Source organism: Mustelus asterias, chromosome 2, assembly GCF_964213995.1.
Source record: "Mustelus asterias chromosome 2, sMusAst1.hap1.1, whole genome shotgun sequence".
NCBI lineage: Eukaryota > Metazoa > Chordata > Chondrichthyes > Carcharhiniformes > Triakidae > Mustelus > Mustelus asterias.
Genome location: NC_135802.1, coordinates 139,958,583 through 139,979,607, shown reverse-complemented (window position 1 = coordinate 139,979,607; position 21,025 = coordinate 139,958,583). Strand labels below are relative to the sequence as shown.

The 21,025-nt window shown below is 46.1% G+C and overlaps 1 protein-coding gene across 1 annotated transcript in view; it reads left to right on the top strand.

The window, feature by feature from the left end:
• The first annotated feature begins 6,386 nt into the window (after nucleotides 1-6,386).
• stt3b (STT3 oligosaccharyltransferase complex catalytic subunit B) overlaps nucleotides 6,387-21,025 on the top strand; it is a 113,043-nt gene continuing 98,404 nt past the window's right edge. Inside the window, exon 1 of the mRNA XM_078242159.1 lies at nucleotides 6,387-6,974. Within this exon, the coding sequence (XP_078098285.1) occupies nucleotides 6,808-6,974 (167 nt within the window). The 5' untranslated portion in view covers nucleotides 6,387-6,807. The remainder of the gene's footprint in view (nucleotides 6,975-21,025) is intronic.

The window sequence follows — 21,025 nt, the reverse complement described above, 5'->3', positions numbered from 1 at the left end:
GTCATCTTTCAGCAGCCAGGTTTTAGCCACCCCATTCACCTAAATTTGCATCCAGACCTTAGCCCCGAATGTAGTTTAACAACTTTCTGCTTACCTAGAGCTTGTAAAAAGGCAAACAAGACAAAATTATAGTAATTCAGCAGAGGAACACGGTACAGCACAAGAATAGAGTGATTGGGAGGCAGACAGAGGAGATAAATTGGAGAGAATGATATAATTAAACTAAGTGCATTATACCTTACAACATACTCAGGATACCTAATAGGTTTTTCAACTAAGGGAAAAAGAACTTGCATAATATCTTATCATGTACTCAGGATAGCTAATGAGTTTTTCAACCAAATGTGTTATTTCTTGAATCACGGTTCAAGGCAGTCACTTGCACATAACAAGGTCTAACTATTGTTATGGCCCCTAAAGTTTTGTTAAGATCCACTTAGGGACCAATTATGTCTTACTGAGACAAAGTTTGAGATTCAAGGCACTTGCTCAGTGAATAAAGCTTCAAGATTTCATAGGTTTTAAACAAACAAAAATAGACTTTGCTATACAGGTCAGAAAGATAAAACAATTTACAATGTCTCTCATACTATAATATTCAAGGTAAATATGAGGTGCATGTGAATTAACAGGCGGTCTGTGGTCAAACACATCACACTGCACAATAAATGGTAGATGTGACCAAGACTGAGTCCATGGATTTCTCATCAACACATCCAGACATTATTAACATTGAGTCAACCAATCTTGTTGAAATCCTATCTCTCTCTCTCTCTCTCAAGGAATTCTGATCTTCTCCTCGAAGATCTCACCTTGGTGTTCTCCCCAAAAATCGCTTCAACTCAGATAGTCTTAACAATGGCTGACTTGGCACGGTTTTAATCTTCTCTCCTGAGATTCGTATCTCTCGGATTCACGACTCTGCACTTGGGCACCAACTGACAAGCACAACTTCAGCTCTTCTGCTTCGAAAGGGTACCTTCCTCCAAGGGTGAGTCCATACATTTGTTGCTGCGAAATGCTATTCCGGCATCATTGGCATAGAGCAATTATCTGGTGAACACTCGGCACACTTTGTCCTGGATCTCAGGTGGGCAAACCTGAACAGCTTTCTGCCAGTTCTGGCATATAATTTTTAGAAACCCTCTGTAGATAAACTGCAGGCATATGACAACAGCAAAAAGAATATGCCAAAAAGCGTCGACACCAGAATGTAACTCTGTTTGCCCCAACTGCAGATCTCAAAGGGTTACCATGTTGTCCTGTCATAGCTGATCTTACCCATCATGTTGTCTTGAAAGAGGAGATCATACTGAGCAGCACAGAGTCGCCAACCTCCTGCTGCCTACTTCGATTGCCTGGAGTACTCCTGAGTCCTCTCCCTTAAAGTCTGCTAAAAGCAGCCCTTCTCCTTTTGGAAACAATTTTCCCGGACAAGAAAATGAAGAAGTCCCATGAAATTAAAAAGAGAGGAGCACAAAATGAGGCTCCAAGTAGGAAAAAGATTGCGGTTAGCAGACCTTAACGGAGAAGGCTCAGGAGAAGTCCTGGCAATCAAAGAGTGCAGCAGGAAGTTGGTGTTCCACTCTTGGTAACATGATACGGGTGTTTCACTTCCTTGAGTACTGTTGAAAAAAGACATTTTGTCAAAGATTTTTCCTCTTGTACTTATTAGACAATTGCAAGAATACCAATATCAGAGGAAACAACAACTTTATACTGGGAAGAGAGTGTGATTAGTAGGCACGTGGACCCTGATAGAGGCATGGCCATGGAGAATGCACCAATTAATGATGATTCAACAGGTAACTGCAAAGTACTGTTTTAAAATTTAAACCAGGCAGCTTGACTATTATTGGTCAAGATATTGCCCTGAGAAATGAACCAGCAAATGGCTATCACTTCTTTTGAAACAGCTGAAACAGGCACAATGTGTGCACATGTTCTTTTGTCAGCAAAGAACTGGGTTCTGTTTACAAATACCAGTACACGCAAATGCGTCACACTGTGAACCCAACTGACAAATATTAAGTTGCTCAAATTTTTGAGATACTTTGCCCTTGTAATCTGAAGTAGACTGGGCATTTTCAGGGTCAAAAGTGAGGGTCTTAGCTCCGTTCTTAAATTTGCACAATATACAGTACAAAATGATTGAATCAGGGCAGCCATCATACCACCCTATTTCAACGTTAAGTTTGCATGGTGAGCAAATGTCTTGAGCCCTAGTTACAAGGTTGCCGATAAAGCCAATATTATAGAGCATGAAACTGTAAGAATCCCAACCTGTGCATTTACCAATGAAGATAGTCTTGCAGTAGACCGTGGTAGAGAATCCCCTTGCAGATTTCTCAACTAGCATGTTAAGGAAAGGGAGGTAATCTGACTGCTCCAAAAAGAGCTGATCACAGAAATTAGTTATTTGGCTTGCACATGTACGGAAACTCCAAGGACTGCCATGTCTTGGAGCTCTTGCATCCCACTCTTGACTTTAAGATAAGTCTGGAGTTTTAATACTATCACCAAGGAAATGATCAGATAATCTGTCTTGTTGACTTTGGTGGAGACCTTGTACATTACAGCTGCAGCTCTTGTTGTATGCCAATGTGTTTGATTTTAGTATCAAATGACAGACTGCTGATGATTGTGGAGCCTAGATATATGAAACTATCCACAACCTCCACCGTCACATTATTAATGCTCATTGATGGCAGTATAGCAACGTCCTGGACTATGACATTTGCTTTTCTGATGCTAATGAACAAATCAAACTCTTATTACGCGCAAAAGAATCTGCCAATTTATTGCTGAAGTTGTTCCTCAGGATGAAATGCTATTCTGGCATCATCAGCATAGAGCAACTCTCCGATGAAGGCTTGGGAGAGCCAAAAGAGATGTGTTAGTTATGCTTATACTTAAGCACAGAAAATACTAACCATGAGAAGGCAGCTAGGTATCTGTCAGCAACCAAGGAATCCATAGTCATAAGGGGCAGGATTTTCTGCACCCTCTGCGGCGTGTTTTGTGGTGGAGTCAGTCTGCCATTGGCCGGAAGTGGGATATTCTAATCCCACCGCTATCAATGGGGTTTCCTGTTCTTTGTATTCTCCAGTGCCAGGGAACTCGCAGCGGTGGGTTGCCATCAGCGAGACCGGAAGATCCCAGTGATAGAATGGCTGAAAAGTTCCACTTAGTGGCGTCTTAAATAAAGTTGGAAGGTCATTTAGTCAACAGCTACTGGAGAGATCGCCATATAATCTTACTTCAGAGAATAGTTGGAACACTGAGGAGAATTAATGGTGATACAGTGGTTAGCACTGCTGCCTCAAAGCACCAGGGACCCAGGTTTGATTCTGACCTTGGATGACTGTCTATGTGGAGTTTGCACATTCTCCTCGTTTCTGCATGGGTTTCCTTCGGGTGCTCTCATTTCCTCCCACAGTCCAAAGATATGCAGGTTAGGTGAATTGGCCATGCTAAATTGCCCCTTAGTGCCCAGAGATATGCAAATTAGGTAGATTAGCCATGGGGTTATGGGGATGGGTGTGAAATGCTCTTTTGGAGAGTCAGTGTAGACTCGATGGGCCGAATGGCCTCTTTATGCACTTAATGATTTCTATGGTTCGAATTAAAGTGAATTCCAGAGGGCTATGGCACAACTTTGGCTTGGTCCCCAAATACATGAATGAATGTTCAAGATTCTTGTAATGTACGAAGGAACTCTTTAAGTAGAAGTACAAAGTGAAACTGAGCTCAGTGCATAAGTAGTTATAAACTATAGTGTTAAGTTAATGGTGTTTGCTTTGCTTAATTCTTTTAATATACAAGTTTGTTTTTGTATAAAAGTATGAAATCTTGGGGTTTAGTTCTGTCAGGGTGCGAAAATTTCTTTTTAGATATTAACCATCTCTAACAGGATCATAACAACTGGAATTAACCACTGTGTTTAAATCTATAACGGGGCTCGAGAAAAATAAGCCAGAGACATAGCAAGATATGAGCAAGGGCGGCACGGTAGCACAGTGGTTAGCCTCAAAGCCAGGGAACCAAGTTCGATTCTGGCCTTGTCTCTCTGGAGTATGCACATTCTCCCCATGTCTGTGTGGGTTTCCTCCAGGTGCTCTGGTTTCCTCCCACAGTCCAATGAGGTGCAGGTTAGGGGGATGAGCGGGGTAAATACGTGGGGTTGCGGGGACAGGGTCTCGGGTAGGATGCACCCTCGGAGAGTCAGAACATAGAACATTACAGTGCAGTACAGGCCCTTCGGCCCTCGATGTTGCGCCGACAATGCAGACTCGATGGACCGAATGGCCTGCTTCTGCACTGTAGGGTTTCTATGATTCAATTAAAGTATGCAATAGAGGAGCAAAGAGGGCAGCTCAAGCACAAAATTGGAGGGGGGAGGTGGGGTAGGAGAATTAGACGGACAAAATAAATAAGACATATAAGCAGAATGACAAAAAATGATTGCAGAGTTGTCGATAAGGAAGTGTTAGAAATTAATGAGTCATCATAGAGTATCTACAGTGCAGAAGGATGCCATTCTGCCCATCAAGCCTGCACCAGCAACAATCCCACCCGGTAACTCCATGTATGTACCCTGCATCTCCCTGACACCAAGGGGCAATTTAGCATGGCCAGGCAACCTACAATTTAAAGTTTATTTATTAGTGTCACAAGTAGACTTACATTAACACTGCAATGAAGTTACTGTGAAAATCCCTAGTCGCCACACTCCAACGCCTGTTCGGGAAAATTTAGCATGGCCAATGCACCTAATCAGCATGTCTTTCAGACTGTGGGAGGAAACCTGAGCACCCGGAGGAAACCCACGCAGACATGGGGAGAATGCACAGACTGCATATGGTAACCCAAGCTGGGAATTGAATCCGGGTCTCTGGCGCTATGAGGCAGCAGTGCTAACCACTGTGCCAACCTAATGTACATTTGTACAAATGTACAATATGTACATTTGAAGGAGGGAGGCGCACTTAAATATCTGGAGACTATTTCCCCTCTGAATAAGATATCTTACATTAAACTAGGTTAAATGACATAAGCCTCTCCAGATGTGGGTCAAGTCACAAGTTTAGAGTTAAATTCCGTGTGTTGGCGTTGGGGGGGAGGTGGTGGCGTAATGAAATGATCATTTGTAGTGTAAAGCAGTGTGATCATTCGTAAAGGAGTGTGATAATTTTTCACAGTAACTTCATTGCAGTGTTAATGTAAGCCTACCTGTGACATTAATAGATAAACTTTTAAACTTTATTTGCAAAGGTAAGATCATTTATAGTGTAAAATAGTGTGATCATTTATAGTGTAAAGGGTGTGAACATTTATAGTGTAAAATAGTGTGATCATTTATAGTGTAAAATAGTGTGCTCATTTATAGTGTAGTGTGATCATTTGTAGTGTAAAATAGTGTGATCATTTAGTGTAAATGATGTGAACATTTATAGTGTAAAATAGTGTGTAGTGTGATTATATACAGTGTAAAGTAGTGTGATAATTTGTAGTGTAAAATAGTGATCATTTATGGTGTAAAGAGTGTGAACATTTATAGTGTAAAATAGTGATCATTTATAGTGTAGTGATTATTTGTAGTATAAAATAGTGTGATCATTTATAGTGTAAAGGATGTGAACATTTATAGTGTAAAATAGTGTGATCATTTATAGTGTAAAGGATGTGAACATTTATAGTTTAAAATAGTTTGATCATTTGTAGTGTAAAATAGTGATCATTTATAGTGTAAAGAGTGTGAACATTTATAGTGTAAAATAGTGTGAACATTTATAGTGTAAAATAGTGTGAATATTTAGTGTAGTGTGATCATTTGTAGTGTAAAATAGTGATCATTTATAGTGTAAAATAGTGTGAATATTTAGTGTAGTGTGATCATTTGTAGTGTAAAATAGTGATCATTTATAGTGTAAAGAGTGAACATTTATAGTGTAAAATAGTGCCATCTTTTGGAGTGTCGTGTGATCATGTGTCGTGTAAAAGTTTGATCGTCTGTAGTGTAAAGCAGAACTTCTATCTGGTGCAGGTGATTAAGGAGCAAAGGTCCTGGGGGGTGAGCTGGAATGTGGGAAACCTTGGCAACGAGTGGATGAATGACATGACCTATCCCGGCCGCCGGCACTGTCTCTCACTGTCTCTCTCCTGCGCTGTTACCTCAGCAGCTCCGCCTGGCTTGGTTTGCACTTTCCTCCGCGAACTTTTTCCTCCCCTCAGCAGCCGCGGCAGCTCCAATCACCGGCCTCCACGCCGTCCCCGCCGCCGCCCTCCAGACGCCTCGGCCGATTGGATCCAAAGCTTCCCTCCTTGATCCCTCCCCCCCCCCCCCCCCGGGCCGGCAGCAGTGTAAAGCTCCCTTCACATTGGTTGAGACGAGGAGGCTGAACCATCTGTCACAGGGGCGGGGGGGACCGGCGGTTCCTCCTCCCGCCTCTTCCACTGGCGGACGGGTGTCACCGGTTTTTTGCTTCCCCGCTCCCTCAGGTTGCCACTCGTTCCGCTCCACTGGGTTGCAGCCGCTCGGTTCCCACCCCGGCCGGGGGAAGGTGATTGGTGCGGCACACGCGGCCCCGGACCGAGCGCCGCTTGTGTGTGAGTGATGTTAGTGCGGGGCTGAGTCCCGGCGCCCTCCTCCAGCCCGGCCCGGCCCTTCCAACCCCCTTCCCCTCCCCTCCCTCCCCCTACACCGGTTAAAATTCACATTTCAACATCACAGGCCGTTGCGGTTTGGATTTTTTTTCTCTCTAACCTCTCCCACCGCCCCCCCCCCCTTCCGTTAATTGTTGTAAAATGGCGGAGCGCTCTGCGCTGGAGGTGAGGAACCTGGTCTCTCACCCGGCCGGCTGGCAGTCCCTTCTCTCCTTCACTGTCCTCTTCCTGGCCTGGCTGGCTGGATTCAGCTCCAGGTTATTCGCCGTCATTCGCTTCGAGAGCATCATCCATGAGTTTGACCCGTGGTGAGTAACACACGTGCCGGCGCGCCCCGGGTTTACCGCCCACTGGGGGGTGGGGGGCAAGAGGGTGAGGCGTGGGGGGGGGCAAGAGGGTGAGGCGTGGGGGGGGGGGCAAGAGGGTGAGGCGTGGGGGGGGGGGCAAGAGGGTGAGGCGTGGGGGGGGGCAAGAGGGTGAGGCGTGGGGGGGGGGCAAGAGGGTGAGGCGTGGGGGGGGCAAGAGGGTGAGAAGGCTGAGGGGGGGGGAGGTGGGGCTGAGGGGGGGGGGAGAGGTGGGGCTGAGGGGGGGGAGAGGTGGGGCTGAGGGGGGGGGAGAGGTGGGGCTGAGGGGGGGGGAGAGGTGGGGCTGAGGGGGGGGGAGGTGGGGCTGAGGGGGGGGGAGGTGGGGCTGAGGGGGGGGGGAGGTGGGGCTGAGGGGGGGGGAGGTGGGGCTGAGGGGGGGGGGAGGTGGGGCTGAGGGGGGGGGGAGGTGGGGCTGGGGGGGGGGGGGAGGTGGGGCTGGGGGGGGGGGAGGTGGGGCTGGGGGGGGGGGAGGTGGGGCTGGGGGGGGGGGAGGTGGGGCTGGGGGGGGGGGAGGTGGGGCTGGGGGGGGGGGAGGTGGGGCTGAGGGGGGGGGAAAGGGGGGGCTGAGGGGAGGGAGGTGGGGCTGAGGGGGGGGCTGGGGGAGGGGAGGGGGTGCGGGGGGGGCTGAGGGAGGGGAGGGGAGGGGGTGCGGGGGGGGCTGAGGGAGGGGAGGGGGTGCGGGGGGGGGCTGAGGGAGGGGAGGGGGTGCGGGGGGGGGCTGAGGGAGGGGAGGGGGTGCGGGGGGGGCTGAGGGAGGGGGTGCGGGGGGGGCTGAGGGAGGGGAGGGGGTGCGGGGGGGGGCTGAGGGAGGGGAGGGGGGAGGGGGTGCGGGGGGGGGCTGAGGGAGGGGAGGGGGTGCGGGGGGGAGGGGGTGCGGGGGGGGCTGAGGGAGGGGAGGGGGTGCGGGGGGGCAAGAGGGTGAGGCGTGGGGGGGGGCAAGAGGGTGAGGCGTGGGGGGGGGGGCAAGAGGGTGAGGCGTGGGGGGGCAAGAGGGTGAGAAGGCTGAGGGGGGGGGAGGTGGGGCTGAGGGGGGGGGGGAGAGGTGGGGCTGAGGGGGGGGGGAGAGGTGGGGCTGAGGGGGGGGGGAGAGGTGGGGCTGAGGGGGGGGAGGTGGGGCTGAGGGGGGGGGGGGGAGAGGTGGGGCTGAGGGGGGGGGGGAGGTGGGGCTGAGGGGGGGGGGAGGTGGGGCTGAGGGGGGGGGGAGGTGGGGCTGAGGGGGGGGGGAGGTGGGGCTGAGGGGGGGGGGAGAGGTGGGGCTGAGGGGGGGGGGGGGAGGGGGGGCTGAGGGGAGGGAGGTGGGGCTGAGGGAGGGGAGGGGGTGCGGGGGGGGGCTGAGGGAGGGGAGGGGGTGCGGGGGGGGGCTGAGGGGGGGGAGGGGGTGCGGGGGGGGCTGAGGGAGGGGAGGTGGTGCGGGGGGGCTGAGGGAGGGGAGGGGGTGCGGGGGGGGGGGCTGAGGGAGGGGGGGGGGCTGAGGGAGGGGGGGGGGCTGAGGGAGGGGGTGCGGGGGGGGGCTGAGGGAGGGGAGGGGGTGCGGGGGGGAGGGGGTGCGGGGGGGGCTGAGGGAGGGGAGGGGGTGCGGGGGGGGGCTGAGGGAGGGGAGGGGGTGCGGGGGGGGGCTGAGGGAGGGGAGGGGGTGCGGGGGGGCTGAGGGAGGGGAGGGGGTGCGGGGGGCTGAGGGAGGGGAGGGGGTGCGGGGGGCTGAGGGAGGGGGGCGCAGAGGGGGGGTTGGGGGGCAAGAGGAGGGGTTGGGGGGGCAAGAGGGCGCGGAGGCGGTGTTGGCGGCAAGAGGGCAGGGGTGGGGGGGCAACGGAGTGGGGCCCAGAGTGCGAGGAGTGGGTGGTTGGGGGGGCGAGGGCACGGGTGTTGAGGGGCAGGGGATGGGGGGCAACGGGGTGGGGCCAAGAGGGTGAGGAGCAGGGGGTTGGGGGCCAAGGTGGCGAGGAACGGGGTGGTTGTGGGCAAGAGGGCAAGGAGCGGGGTGGTTGTGGGCAAGGAGCGGGGGCTTGGGGGCAAGAGGGCGATGAGGGGGGGGTTGCGGGGGCAAGGAGCAGGGGGTCTGGGGCAATGGGTTGTGGGGGCAAGAGGGGGCGTTGGGGGCGGGAGGGGGGGTTGGGGGGGAAAGAGGGGGAGGGAGGGATGGGGGCCGGAGGCGGGTTGGGGGGCGAGGGGGGGATGGGGTGCAAGAGGGCGAGGGGGGGGTTGGGGGGCAAGAGGGGAGGGTTGGGCTGGGGGGAGGACGCGGGGGGGAGCAGTGGGCGGGGGCAAGAGGGAGAGGGGGGGTTGGGGGGCAGGAGGAGGGGTTGGGGGGCAAGAGGGGGAGGGGGGTTGGGGCGGCAAGAGGGGTCGGGGGGCAAGAGGGAGAGGGGGGATTCGGGGGCGGGAGAGGGGATTCGGGGGCAGGAGGAGGAGGGGTTGGGGGGCAAGAGGGGGAGGGGGTTTGGGGGGGGAAAGGGGGGCAAGGAGGGGGGTTGGGGGCACGAGGACAAGGAGGGAGGGTTGGGGGCAAGAGAGCGAGGAGCAGGAGGAGTTGGGGGGCAAGAGGGTGTGGAGAAGGATTTTGGGGGAGGGACATAGGAGAGTGTGTGTAGGGGGGTCACAGTGGGGGAGGAGAGGGGGTGTCGCAGTGGGGGAGGAGAGGAGGGGGTGTCGCAGTGGGGGAGGAGAGGAGGGGGGGTCACAGTGGGGGAGGAGAGGAGGGGGGGTCAGTGGGGGAGGAGAGGAGGGGGGTCACTGGGGGAGGAGAGGAGGGGGGTCACTGGGGGAGGAGAGGAGGGGGGTCACTGGGGGAGGAGAGGAGGGGGGTCACTGGGGGAGGAGAGGAGGGGGGTCACTGGGGGAGGAGAGGGGGGGTCACAGTGGGGAGGAGAGGGGGGGTTACAGTGGGGAGGAGAGGGGGGTTCGCAGTGGGGGAGGAGAGGAGGGGGGGTCACGGTGGGGGAGAACATGAGGACACGGCAATGGATGTTGATAAAGGGAATATTTTTTCTCATCTGTCTTGGGACGTGTTTCTTGTGTGGTCTCGTAAGTGCCTGTGAACTGAGTGGTATCTTAAACCATTTCACCATTGCTCAGCGTCTGGAGTCATGTGTTGCCAGACGAGGGAAGCATGGCAGATTTCCTTCCCTCAGGGACATTAGTGAACCAGATAGGTTTCTGCAACAGTCAATAATTGCTGTCATGGTCTCCATTGCTGAGACTGCTTTCACATCACAGATTTATTTATTGAATTTAAAATCCGTCAGCTGCTATGGTGGGATTCAAACCCATGTCCCCAGATCACTAATCTAAGGACATTTGTGCTAGTCCACTGTCTTCACCCCAGGGAACATTAGACTTGGTAAATCTGAACACAGGATAGTGGGTTTGGGGATGGGCAGTGTCGATAATGGGAACAGGAGGGAGGAGATCTGGAGACAAGAATGTTGGGATTTTTGGAGCTGAGAGCGACACAGTAGGTTCGGGCAATTTGGTGACCTGGATAGTAGGGATATGCGGAAAAATAATGACAGGCAAGTAGAGGCTGGCAAAAGAGCATTTGGGTAATGAGGGATCTGGTTCATTGAATCTAGGGGTGGATGATCTGGGGACAAGCAAGGTAGCATGGGGGATGAGAAGGCCATCATGTGAAGGCCAAGGACAGGAGAGTAGAGCCAGTGATAGGCAAATAGATAGAGGGTTGGCAGTATGAGGTCAGGGGTAAGAGGTGTAGAGATGGAAGGCTTATGGGAACTGGTGTCGGGAAGGGCAACAGGTGAGAGGAGCAGGAAATTGGGCTGTACTGTGATGACGGTGACAGATGTGGATAGAACTGGGGATTTGCTCATGGAGGGAGCAGGAGATGAGGAGCAACGTATGGAGGGGAGAAATCGAGGAAAGGAGACTGGGGGATTAAAGTATACAGGAGGTAAAGGAGGAACTTGTGTAAATGTAAGGAAATGGGGTAAAAATGATAATGAAGTATTATAACATAGAACTTATGGCCCAATAGTCTGCTTGCTGCACTCTTTGATAAGATGATGCCTGACCTGGTTGTGGTTTAATCTAGCTTTGACCCTTGAGTCCCTTGTCTGTCAAAAAGGACAGCATTAGGCAAAGGACAGGACATTGAGCCTATGGAGCAGAACACTGGGAAAGAAATCGAGGAAGAGATGAACCAGTTTGTTGTGAACTGGTAGCATTGCAGAAGATGGAGGAGAGATGCATTCAATACTCTGGAAAAATAGGGCAAGATCCTTCCCTCCTGTGCTTGATGTAAGGCTCCTGTTGTGAAACTATGTTATGGGCAGTACTAATGCATGAGTGGATTTTGGGAAATTTTCATTCAGGTTCACTAATTTAATTATCCATGAGGGTGAGCAAATCTCAGCATATGTTTGTGGAACATTGACAATGGGCTCAGCGAGTAAATCCTTCCAGGAAATTGTGACTGTTTAACTGTTGCTTTTGCGCAACTTATTCTTTTTGTAAAAAATACCATGATTTCTTAACCATGTAAATGCAAAAGAGCAGAGATCATTACCCTTATCCCTGCTTGTGGCCCTCATGAAATAGTTGGCGGATTGATTCGGATATAAAAATGTAGAAATAATAGTGGTAAAAAATGAGGCATGTACAGCCATTTGATTGTTAGGATTCTGTTAAATGTGTGCAGACGATCTTTATTCTGCAGAGGGCAAAGTTGGTTGATTTATAAGTTGAGATCGATTGAGTAGTTAGTTAGTTTATGTATAACTTGTAGATATATTGATGGGTTGACAGTTATTGTCTTTCTGACTTAAAAATTGTCATTAGGGTTGCTGGTCATGTTTCTCATAACCGGCAATAAATTTGTATGCACAATACATGCTGGTAAGTTTAATGGTCAAGAAAAATGGCTGTGTTTTTAGCTGCTGTTCATAATTTTAAATGACAGCAAATTATATAAAAAGATATACTGAAAGCAGTGGAGCTTCATGGTTGAGGAAAAAGTTCAGGCAGTACATCCATGTTAGTACTGTACAATGCCCAATGACTGATTAAAGCTGCAAAGGAATACCTTTAGATACATGTCCAAATTGAATGATCTCAAAATGATAGCATGAATGCATGAGGGGTAATTAAATCGATTGCATATGGTGGTGACCATATCATTCTCAGATGTCTGTGAAACAGTGACCTGAGGGGCAGGTCACTATCAGTACAAAGACTTTTATCCTGTTTTTTTTAACCCAATATTGGACCTCTGAGAATTGAATCTGGAATTCTGAATAAATGGCTTATAGTTTTGACTTTTTATGATAAATTCACCAGCAATGTTTCCAAAATATATTGTAAACTTCATAGATAAGAGAAAATGCCCAACAGGGAGCTTTTACGTACAACAGAAAAAGGTCAGGAAAATAATCCATAATTTGCAGCAAATAGTAGTACAGCTGTGGTTGATGAGCTCTTAAAGAGCAGTAAACTTGAGGATTGGGAGGATTTTAGAACTCTGATAAGGATGATAGATAAAAGGATTGTAAAAGCTTCTATAGGTATATACAAAGAGGTTAGCAAGGGTCAGTTGGATCCATAAAGGCAAGGACAGGAGAAATTGTAGGTTAGAATAAGGAAATGGCAGAGATTAGGCAATACTTTATTGAATACTGAATACAGATGTACACAAAAGCATATTGGTAATAGTGGGGAACCAAGGCTTCATCAAGAATGAAGAACCCAAAAGAAATTAGTATTAGTAAAGGACTAATACTAGAGAAATTAATGGGACTGAAAGCAAGGAAATCCCCATATCTGAACTTGTATGTTAAGGCTTTTACAGAGGTAGTAAATTGGTTTTGGTCTTCCAGAATTTCCTAGATTCTAGAACAATTCCTGTGGATTGGACAGCAGCAAATTTAACCCTGCTATTAGCAAGAAAGGAGGGAGATAGAAAGCAGAATGTAGGCCAGTCAGCCTGACATTGGTAGAAGGAAAACGCTAAATCTATTTTTAAGCATGTTAACAGGATGCTTAGAAAATCGTTATATTTGGGCAGAATTGCTGTGGATTTATGAAAGGAAATTGTGCTTGACAATCGGTTCATTTTTTGTAATTGTAATTAGCAAAGTAGATATGGGGAATCGATGGGTTTTCAGAAGACATTTGATAAAAGGGTCACGCAAGGTTGTTGGTTAATCTGTTAGCATGAATTCTTAAGGGGGCTTGACAGGACAGATGTTGGCTGCATGTTTTCCTGGCTCAGGAATCTAGAACACAGTCACGGCTTCAGAATTGGGGCCTGCCTCTTCGCTATTAGGATGAGGAAATCTTTTCAATGAGGATCTTTGGCATGCTCTAAACAGAGAGCTGTGGATGCTGAGTCAGTGAGTATATTCAAATCAGATATTTGGATGCTGAGGAATATGGAAATAGTGTGGAAATGTGAAGTTGTTAGTTCAAGCCTATTCTGTCTGCCCTCCAGTAAGGGGAAAACTGCATTATTCTGGTCCTGTTTCTAATGTCTCTGATGTCAGTGGCACTTCAATGGAGCGACATTAACAACTTAGATATTTCATTCCATATAGTGCAAATGTAATGACATTTCTTTGCAGCTTTCTGTTTACTATTTTGACATTTGATGGAGTTAGTAATACAACATAGTATCTGTTGGGAAGCGGATCTTTATAATATGGTTACCAGGCATATTTCTATCACCTTTATTATCCTGCTTTGTACATCAACTTTTAGAAGTATCATTATGCTATCAACTAGCAGATGCGCCACCTCTGCCATATACTGCACCCCAAACTTGAGCCTTTCCCCTACCCCACACCAGAGTGATGATTAACTCATGTAGACGACACCTCCTACTCCGCATCATTTTGTTTGCTCCAAGGAAGTGCAGCCGTCTGTATTTGAGTCATTGGGATATTTATGAAAAAAAAGCCACTTAGACCAATTGTTTACTAAATTGTGTTTAGACCCTATGTCAGCAATTTATCATAAATTTCACACACTATAGGATTATCGGGTAATTCTCACTACTTTTAAGAAATACCTGCATGTTAAATTGTTCCTTCCACTTTTATTTATCTGATGTCCCTTTATATAAGGTGTTTTGTCTTGCTGGTAAAGTATTGTCTACAGCTCTATTTGTTTGAGTGTATATGTATAGCAAAGGTGCTTCACTGATTTGCCTCGGTGAAATTTTAATATTGCTTATCTTGTGTAAAAAGCTGATATTAACCCTCCCAGTTTCATTGTAGGATTTGCTGTGTAAAATTGTCTAACTTGCATTCACTATTCCATTTGTGTTTATTAATTGAATAGTTTATTAAAACAATGTTCTTTAGCAAAAATGCTAGGTTAGCTGCTACTCTGTTATGTCCTGTAAGATGATTTGTTGTTCAGAACTGTCGGTTTCCATTTTGAAATCTAGACCTGTGCTGTTCCAAAGGTGGATTTGCATGTAAGTTCCAAATTCCAGAATTACAAAGGGGAGCGAGTTTGTGTGCTGAGCTAACCACTGATGAGCCCTCCCTCTTGACCCATGGGAATGGGTGATTTGATTCTTGCATAAGGAACATCTTGTACAAACCTCTATTGTGGAGTTCAAACACTTTCAATTTGGATCATGTTACTGTCACTGTAGTAAAGGACTTATTTATTCAAAAATATGCAAAATTACACAGTACAAGAATGTGACCAAATATATCTGCATTGTTTGTGAATGAACTGGCATTTTAATAATTTGCGTTTGATGCATTCAGATAATCAGTCGTTGACTATATGCTCTTGTTTGCGATATTTATACAATAGAGATCAACAATGCAAATCTAAGTTATAAGACCTTCTGTATCTTTTTCATCGATCATCGTAACAAGTCTACGTGCTTGCAACTGAAATACTGTAAATGTTTTCTGTTTACCAATGTGAAACTGGTCAACATTGACGCATGCTCCTATAAAATCACAGTAGTGGCATTTGGCAGATATTTCTTATGAGTTTAATGTTCTCTACGCCAGTTAAAACTCTGCATATCGTGGTGGGGGAATTTGTCTGCTCATGTTGGATTGTTTTTATTCTAGTATCTGAATTTGTATGGCATCTTGGTACATCACAGGATTTCAAAGAATTCATTATTTTTGGGGTGCCCCCTATTATAGACTGTCATTTTCTTCTGCACTTTCCATCCCTGCTCTGCCATAACATAATCAAACACAATCATTTACTTTGCATATTGTATTGTTCTTCAATCCTGAACATTTTCATTCGAGAGCAAGAGTCTTAATTAATTATTTGAGTGCATTGCCAATAAAATATTCTTCAGATTTAGTTTAAAGGCAAAAAAAGCTATTGGTTTTTAAATATAGATATATGAACCTGATACTTTTGAAGTGTAATGAACGTATGCTTTTTAAACTGCCAGTTAAAGATTTTACTAAGATAAAAGCAAATTACTAATGTTGGTCTGGCATTTTCTTTCACCTGTGTCAACAGATAAGTGAAAATAGGATTAGACTTATAACTTCTTGACAGGTTAGTGATGTATATCACTTTTCAAAGAAGAACCTGACAATTTGTATAGGAAGCTTAGTTACGGTTGTGACAATTTTAACTGCTAAATATGTTGCAAGCAAGACCAGAAAAGAAAATTATAGTAATCTGTAGCAAAGATGCTGTTGGGGTGAAGAAAGTGATGCAGGGAGGAAAACAATGAAAACAACTCAACTTGACACACTATTCTACATCAACAAGTTGCATTTATGTTGTTATTCATCCCTCAATGAGGATGACACCTTGTCAGGCTCCATGATTTATGTGCCCTCAGGTGACTTGGGCCAATTGTGGAGTCACAGCTCTCTTGGGTAGAGTGAATAAAAGTTGTCACGTGGAAGTGGGGAGGGTGGGTGGGAGGAGGAGGGTAGAGGAGTTCTAAAACCATGGTTCTGCACTCTCTTTCCACTTCCCATCTCTGCAGCAGAGTCTGAAGTCAGTTTTTGACTGTGCTGTCACTTGTTGGATGAGGTGCTGCCACGGTACAGTTTATGACCAGTTCTTCCCACTCACTAACTGCCAAGCGATGGCAAGTATTGACCAACTTAGTTTCATCATCAATAGCTGGTGTTTTGAGCCGGACTCGTGGAGGATTTTGGTCTTGCTGATCTGAATGTTGCTTTGACTGGGCCACAACTGCATAGTTGTCAGCATATTATAAATTCAAGATATATTGCAGGGTCACCCTTAGTCTTGGTTCTCAGCTTGTTGAAGTTGAGAAACTTCATTTCGAGTCAAAACTGAACCATAACTCCCCTGTGCAAGTTGGTCGTGAATGAGTTCCGTGACCAAGCTGAGGTATATACTTAAAAGTTGTCACAATTATGCAGCCTTACTTGATGCCCTTCTGGATTCGAAAGGGCTCAGTCTCCAATCCATTGCTAAGGACAATTGTTGTCATGCAGGAGTCACTGGAGATTAACAAGGTTTGCTGCACATCAAGTCTCTGGAAGACTTTCCAAAGACTTTGTGGTTGATGGAATCAAAAGACTTTGTCAGATCAATAATCGCTATATGTTGTTCAGAACACTTTTTATTTCTGGATTTGTTGAGCAACAAAGATAATCATGTATGTGATTGCCTTTGGTTGCCAGAACCCACACTGGATCTCTGAAAGAATAACTTTGCTAACTGGTTAGAGGTAGTTCAGGAGGATTTGTCTGAGAATCTTCCCCACGGTGCCATCTTTGGAGGAGGAATGGACATTTGTTTTCGGCCCAGAGTTGGTCTTGGTGCCTTGAAAGAAATGGCTTATGTTGTCTGTCTGCACAGCATTGGATTTCATTGGCTTTACTACCCATGATTTGGCTGCATGTCTCTTGGAATCACAGATTTGATCTTGTCCTAAAGCTATTCCCCACAGACATCTTTGGACGCTGAGAGCAAGGTGGGAAGAAAGTAGCAACTGTATTCTCTTTTTTTTATTCTGGAGAGTGTGAATGTTAAATTTTCTCCTGGATTTCTTTGAGAATATTTTAGTGTTTGGGTGTCAGACATATTCTCATGGGACATAAAATTTTGTAGGCTGTGCAGCAATCACTTGCATCCTACCTGTTTTTGGTCACGTGTAAATACTTCCTGTCCAGGCGATGCCAGTGTGCAAATTGGGGATGTTTCCATGTTGTCTTATCGGAATGGTGTGTTTGTGATGGTGAGCCCATGTTCAGTGCACTAGGTGAGGAGGAGGAGGCTTTTGGCTTTTGATTTTACTATTCCTTTCCAAATTATGCCCTTCCAAACAGTGTAGTTATGTCATAGCAATTTGTCTTGTTTTGGGATGGATGCCAGTACAGAATCGAGAACTACATAAAAGAGCTCTTTCTTTTCATTAGTAGAATCAAGTATGAGAGCATAAACATGATGATTGTGGCCAATTGGTTGTCACTAAGCTGAAGGTGTAAAGTCGTTGTTCTGTTTTTGATGGCGAACCTAACTCCATGGCTAAGACTATCTTTTTCCGGTTTTCCATTCTAGAAGAGTCTGGCCAACATGTGACTTCAAATCCACAGCAATGTGGTTGACTCTTAAATGCCCTCGGATGAGCAACAAAAACAACCCACATCCCATGAACGAATTTAAAGTGTACCTTCCCCTCTAAAGTGGCCTTGTGTGGTTTCACATGGCTGTGTTATATCTCGCAAGCTCCTGAGAAATGATGACGGTTCTGCTTTCAGGACATTCACTGGCACCTAGACACATTGTCTAACTCCTTAAGTGAGGTGGACAGAGAGAGACTATTGCTGAACTGTATCTGTCCTAAATCCAAGAGTTCAGCGACCATCAGGCATCCGCTGTTACATGTGGATTTGTAAATAGAAACCACCAGGTTCACTGCCCTGTTTCTGTTGCTTGTCCATAGTCATTGGGTATTGTGCTGAACCTGGCAGAGGCCTGTGAATGTTGTCTTGTAATTTGAGGAAGTCTGTTTAGTGTCACCAACTGCATCACCTTGATGAGTTGGTAATCTTTACCCAAAGGCATGGCAAGCTGTGATGACTGGAGAGTGTCAATCCAACTGCAGCTTCATCCACTTTCACAGTTGTTGATGTGTACATGTGCCTTATTTATCCGCTTGTTCTGCCATTGAGGATTTGAAATGCATATTTATTAATTGCGGTTCTTCCCCTGTATACCTGCCCAGATAAGTGTGGCAGGGTCACCTCATGCAGTTTTTAGTTCGAATGGCCTTGGTGAGAAGGCAAACTGAGATCAGCACTATAGCCAGTCATCCTCCCTGGGATATGATAACCAATATCAGTGGAAAAGTACCATGCAGCAGAACCCTTGAGCCCCGCATTCTTGTGTTTATTTACATAGTAAAATGTCCTTGCTTAAGAAACACCTTGGAAAAAGCATGAGGAAGACGAAGGAAATTCCAGAAGTTGGGTTCCAGACATCTGAAGGCACAATCACCAATTGCATGGCAACACCAATTTAGAGTTTCAGAGCTCTGCAATATTTAAAACACAATTAACCTCACCTTATTGACATGCGAGTATCAAGAAGATTAAATTCTTTTGCGTTTTCTGATCCGTATTTCAAATCAGACTGATACATTTATTAAGAATTGCAGATTGTTCTCTGAAGCAGTATTTGCGATCCAGTTAAATACAAAGAAGTAAAATTTCATTTTTTATTCCTTCATGAGGCAATGTAGCCTACTACCTTGGCAATTATTGCCCAGGTAGTAGGCCGCTTTCTTGAACCACTGGTGTAGGTACATCCACAATACTGTTCGGAAGGGAACTTCTGTTTTTATTTACCCAGTGAAGAAACAGCAATTATAATTCCAAGTCAATATAGTGTATGACTTGGACAGGAAACTGCAGGTGATAGTAGCCTCATGTATTTACTGTCTTTGTCCTTCAAGGTGGTAAAAATTGCAAGCTTTGAAGGTGCTGTTGGAAGTGGCTTGGAGAGTTGCTGCAGTGCATCTTGCAGGTGGTATATCTTGCCACTAGTGGGGGGAGTAAATGTTTAAGGTGGTGGATGAGGTGCCAGTCAAGTTGGTTTCTTTGACCTTGATGGTATCAATCATCTTGAGTATCATTGGAGCTGCGTTTGTCCAAGCAAGTGGAGAGTATTCCATCACACACCTGACTTGTGATTGTGAACAGGCTTTTGGGACTCAGGAGGTGAGTTACTGATTGCAGAATTCCCATCTACTGACCTGTTTTGGCCACAGTAATTCGTTAATCTAGTTAAATTGGGCACTGTCTGGAGTATTTGCAAATTACGTCACCGGTAAATCTTGAATCAAGGTTTTCAAACTTGGGGATGGTTTGGAGAGATTTTTTAATTTTAGCAGCGTCTCGCTGCCAAAATTCCTCTCTTTAAACTCAACTATTATAATAAATGACATTGGATAATTTTTCCCAATCTGTCATTTAAAAGTGAATACTGATCTCATCGGGAAAGCTCTCTTGGAGGATTTAACTCAGCTGACTGTGAATAAAACTAGAGTTCTAATGGTGAGATTTCTTTGAGGAGTTTAAAAACTTCATAGGAAATTGTTGGAGAGGAAAGTAGAATGAGATTAAACTAGCAAGAAATATAAAAGCAGGTTAAGAGCTTCTACAAGTATGTAAAAAGAAAGATGTATGACGGAAGCAAAAGAGTTCCTTACTGGCAGAGGAGGAATTAGAATGGCAAATAAAGAAATGACTGATGTTTGTTTTTGTTTCGTGTTCACAGTAGAAAATGCAAAGAAAACTGGGATTAGTAGGGAACCAAGGGTCTAATAAGAAATAAATTCATTAAATACTTATTGGAGAAATTATTGGCACTGAAAGGAGACAAATCTGAAGGCCCACATGCAAGAATTTTAAGAGGAGTCTGCAGAGATTGTGATGCATTTGATTTTTTACCTTCCCAAATTACCTAAATTATAGAATGGTTCCTATGGATTGAAAAGTAGAAAATCTAGCCCCACTGGACCATAGGCCAGTTAGCCTGATCTCAGTAGTATATTCAAGCATTTTCTCAATCATTAGGGGCGTGTAGTAGGGGACTTAGAAAATTGTGATATAATTAGTTTAACCTAGTTAAGTAGTTTAAACCATATTAGTTAATTAGTTATACAATTAATTAAACAAGACCAACAAAGTTTTTATCAAAGGGATGTTGAGTTTGACAAATCCTATTGGGGTTTATTGAGGGTGTAACTATCTAGGTAACTAAGGGGGAAATCAGTGGATGTAGCATGTTTTGGATTTCAAAAGGCGTTAAATGTGCCACACTGTGGTTACACCAAATCAGTACTGCGCAAAAAAACAAGAGTAGGTCTAAATGGGTCATGTCCAGGTTGGCAGTAGTGCTTAGTGCTGTACTGCGTGTGCCAGTACTTGTGCCTCTGCTATTTACAAATATGTTAAAGCCAACACCAAGTATAATGTATCCAAGTTTTCTCTCGGCTCACAGCTAATTGGGAATATAAACTGTCAATAGCATGGAATGAGGTAGAAAAGGGATGTAGACACTAATTGAATGGGTAAGAAGGTGAAAGATGAAATATAAGGAATAGAAAAGCAGAATATTTTTTTTAAAGGTGAGATATTAGTAAATGTTGGTATTTAGAGATTCAGTATCCTTTATCTGTAACTCTTAGCTTTCATTCTCTGGAATTTAGAAGATTGAAAGCTGACTTATTTGAAACATAACATTTAAAGAGGGTTTGACAATGTTAGCTGATGAGTATAGAACAAGGAGACAGTTGCAGGACAAGGGGCTGAGTTCAGAAATTTCTGCATGTAAAGGGTCACAAATCTTTGGCATTCTTTAGTCCAGAAAGTTGTGGATGATTAAGGAATGAGTAAATTCAATATTGAGATTAATCAAGTTGATGGCTCAGCCTGATAGTATTGAATGGTGAGGAGGCCTGTTGGCATACATCCCCCATCTGTTGTGCTCTCATAATTGATAACCCAACTCCAGTTTGCAGTATCTCTTGTTCTCTTTTCTCTCCACCATACCCAGGACAA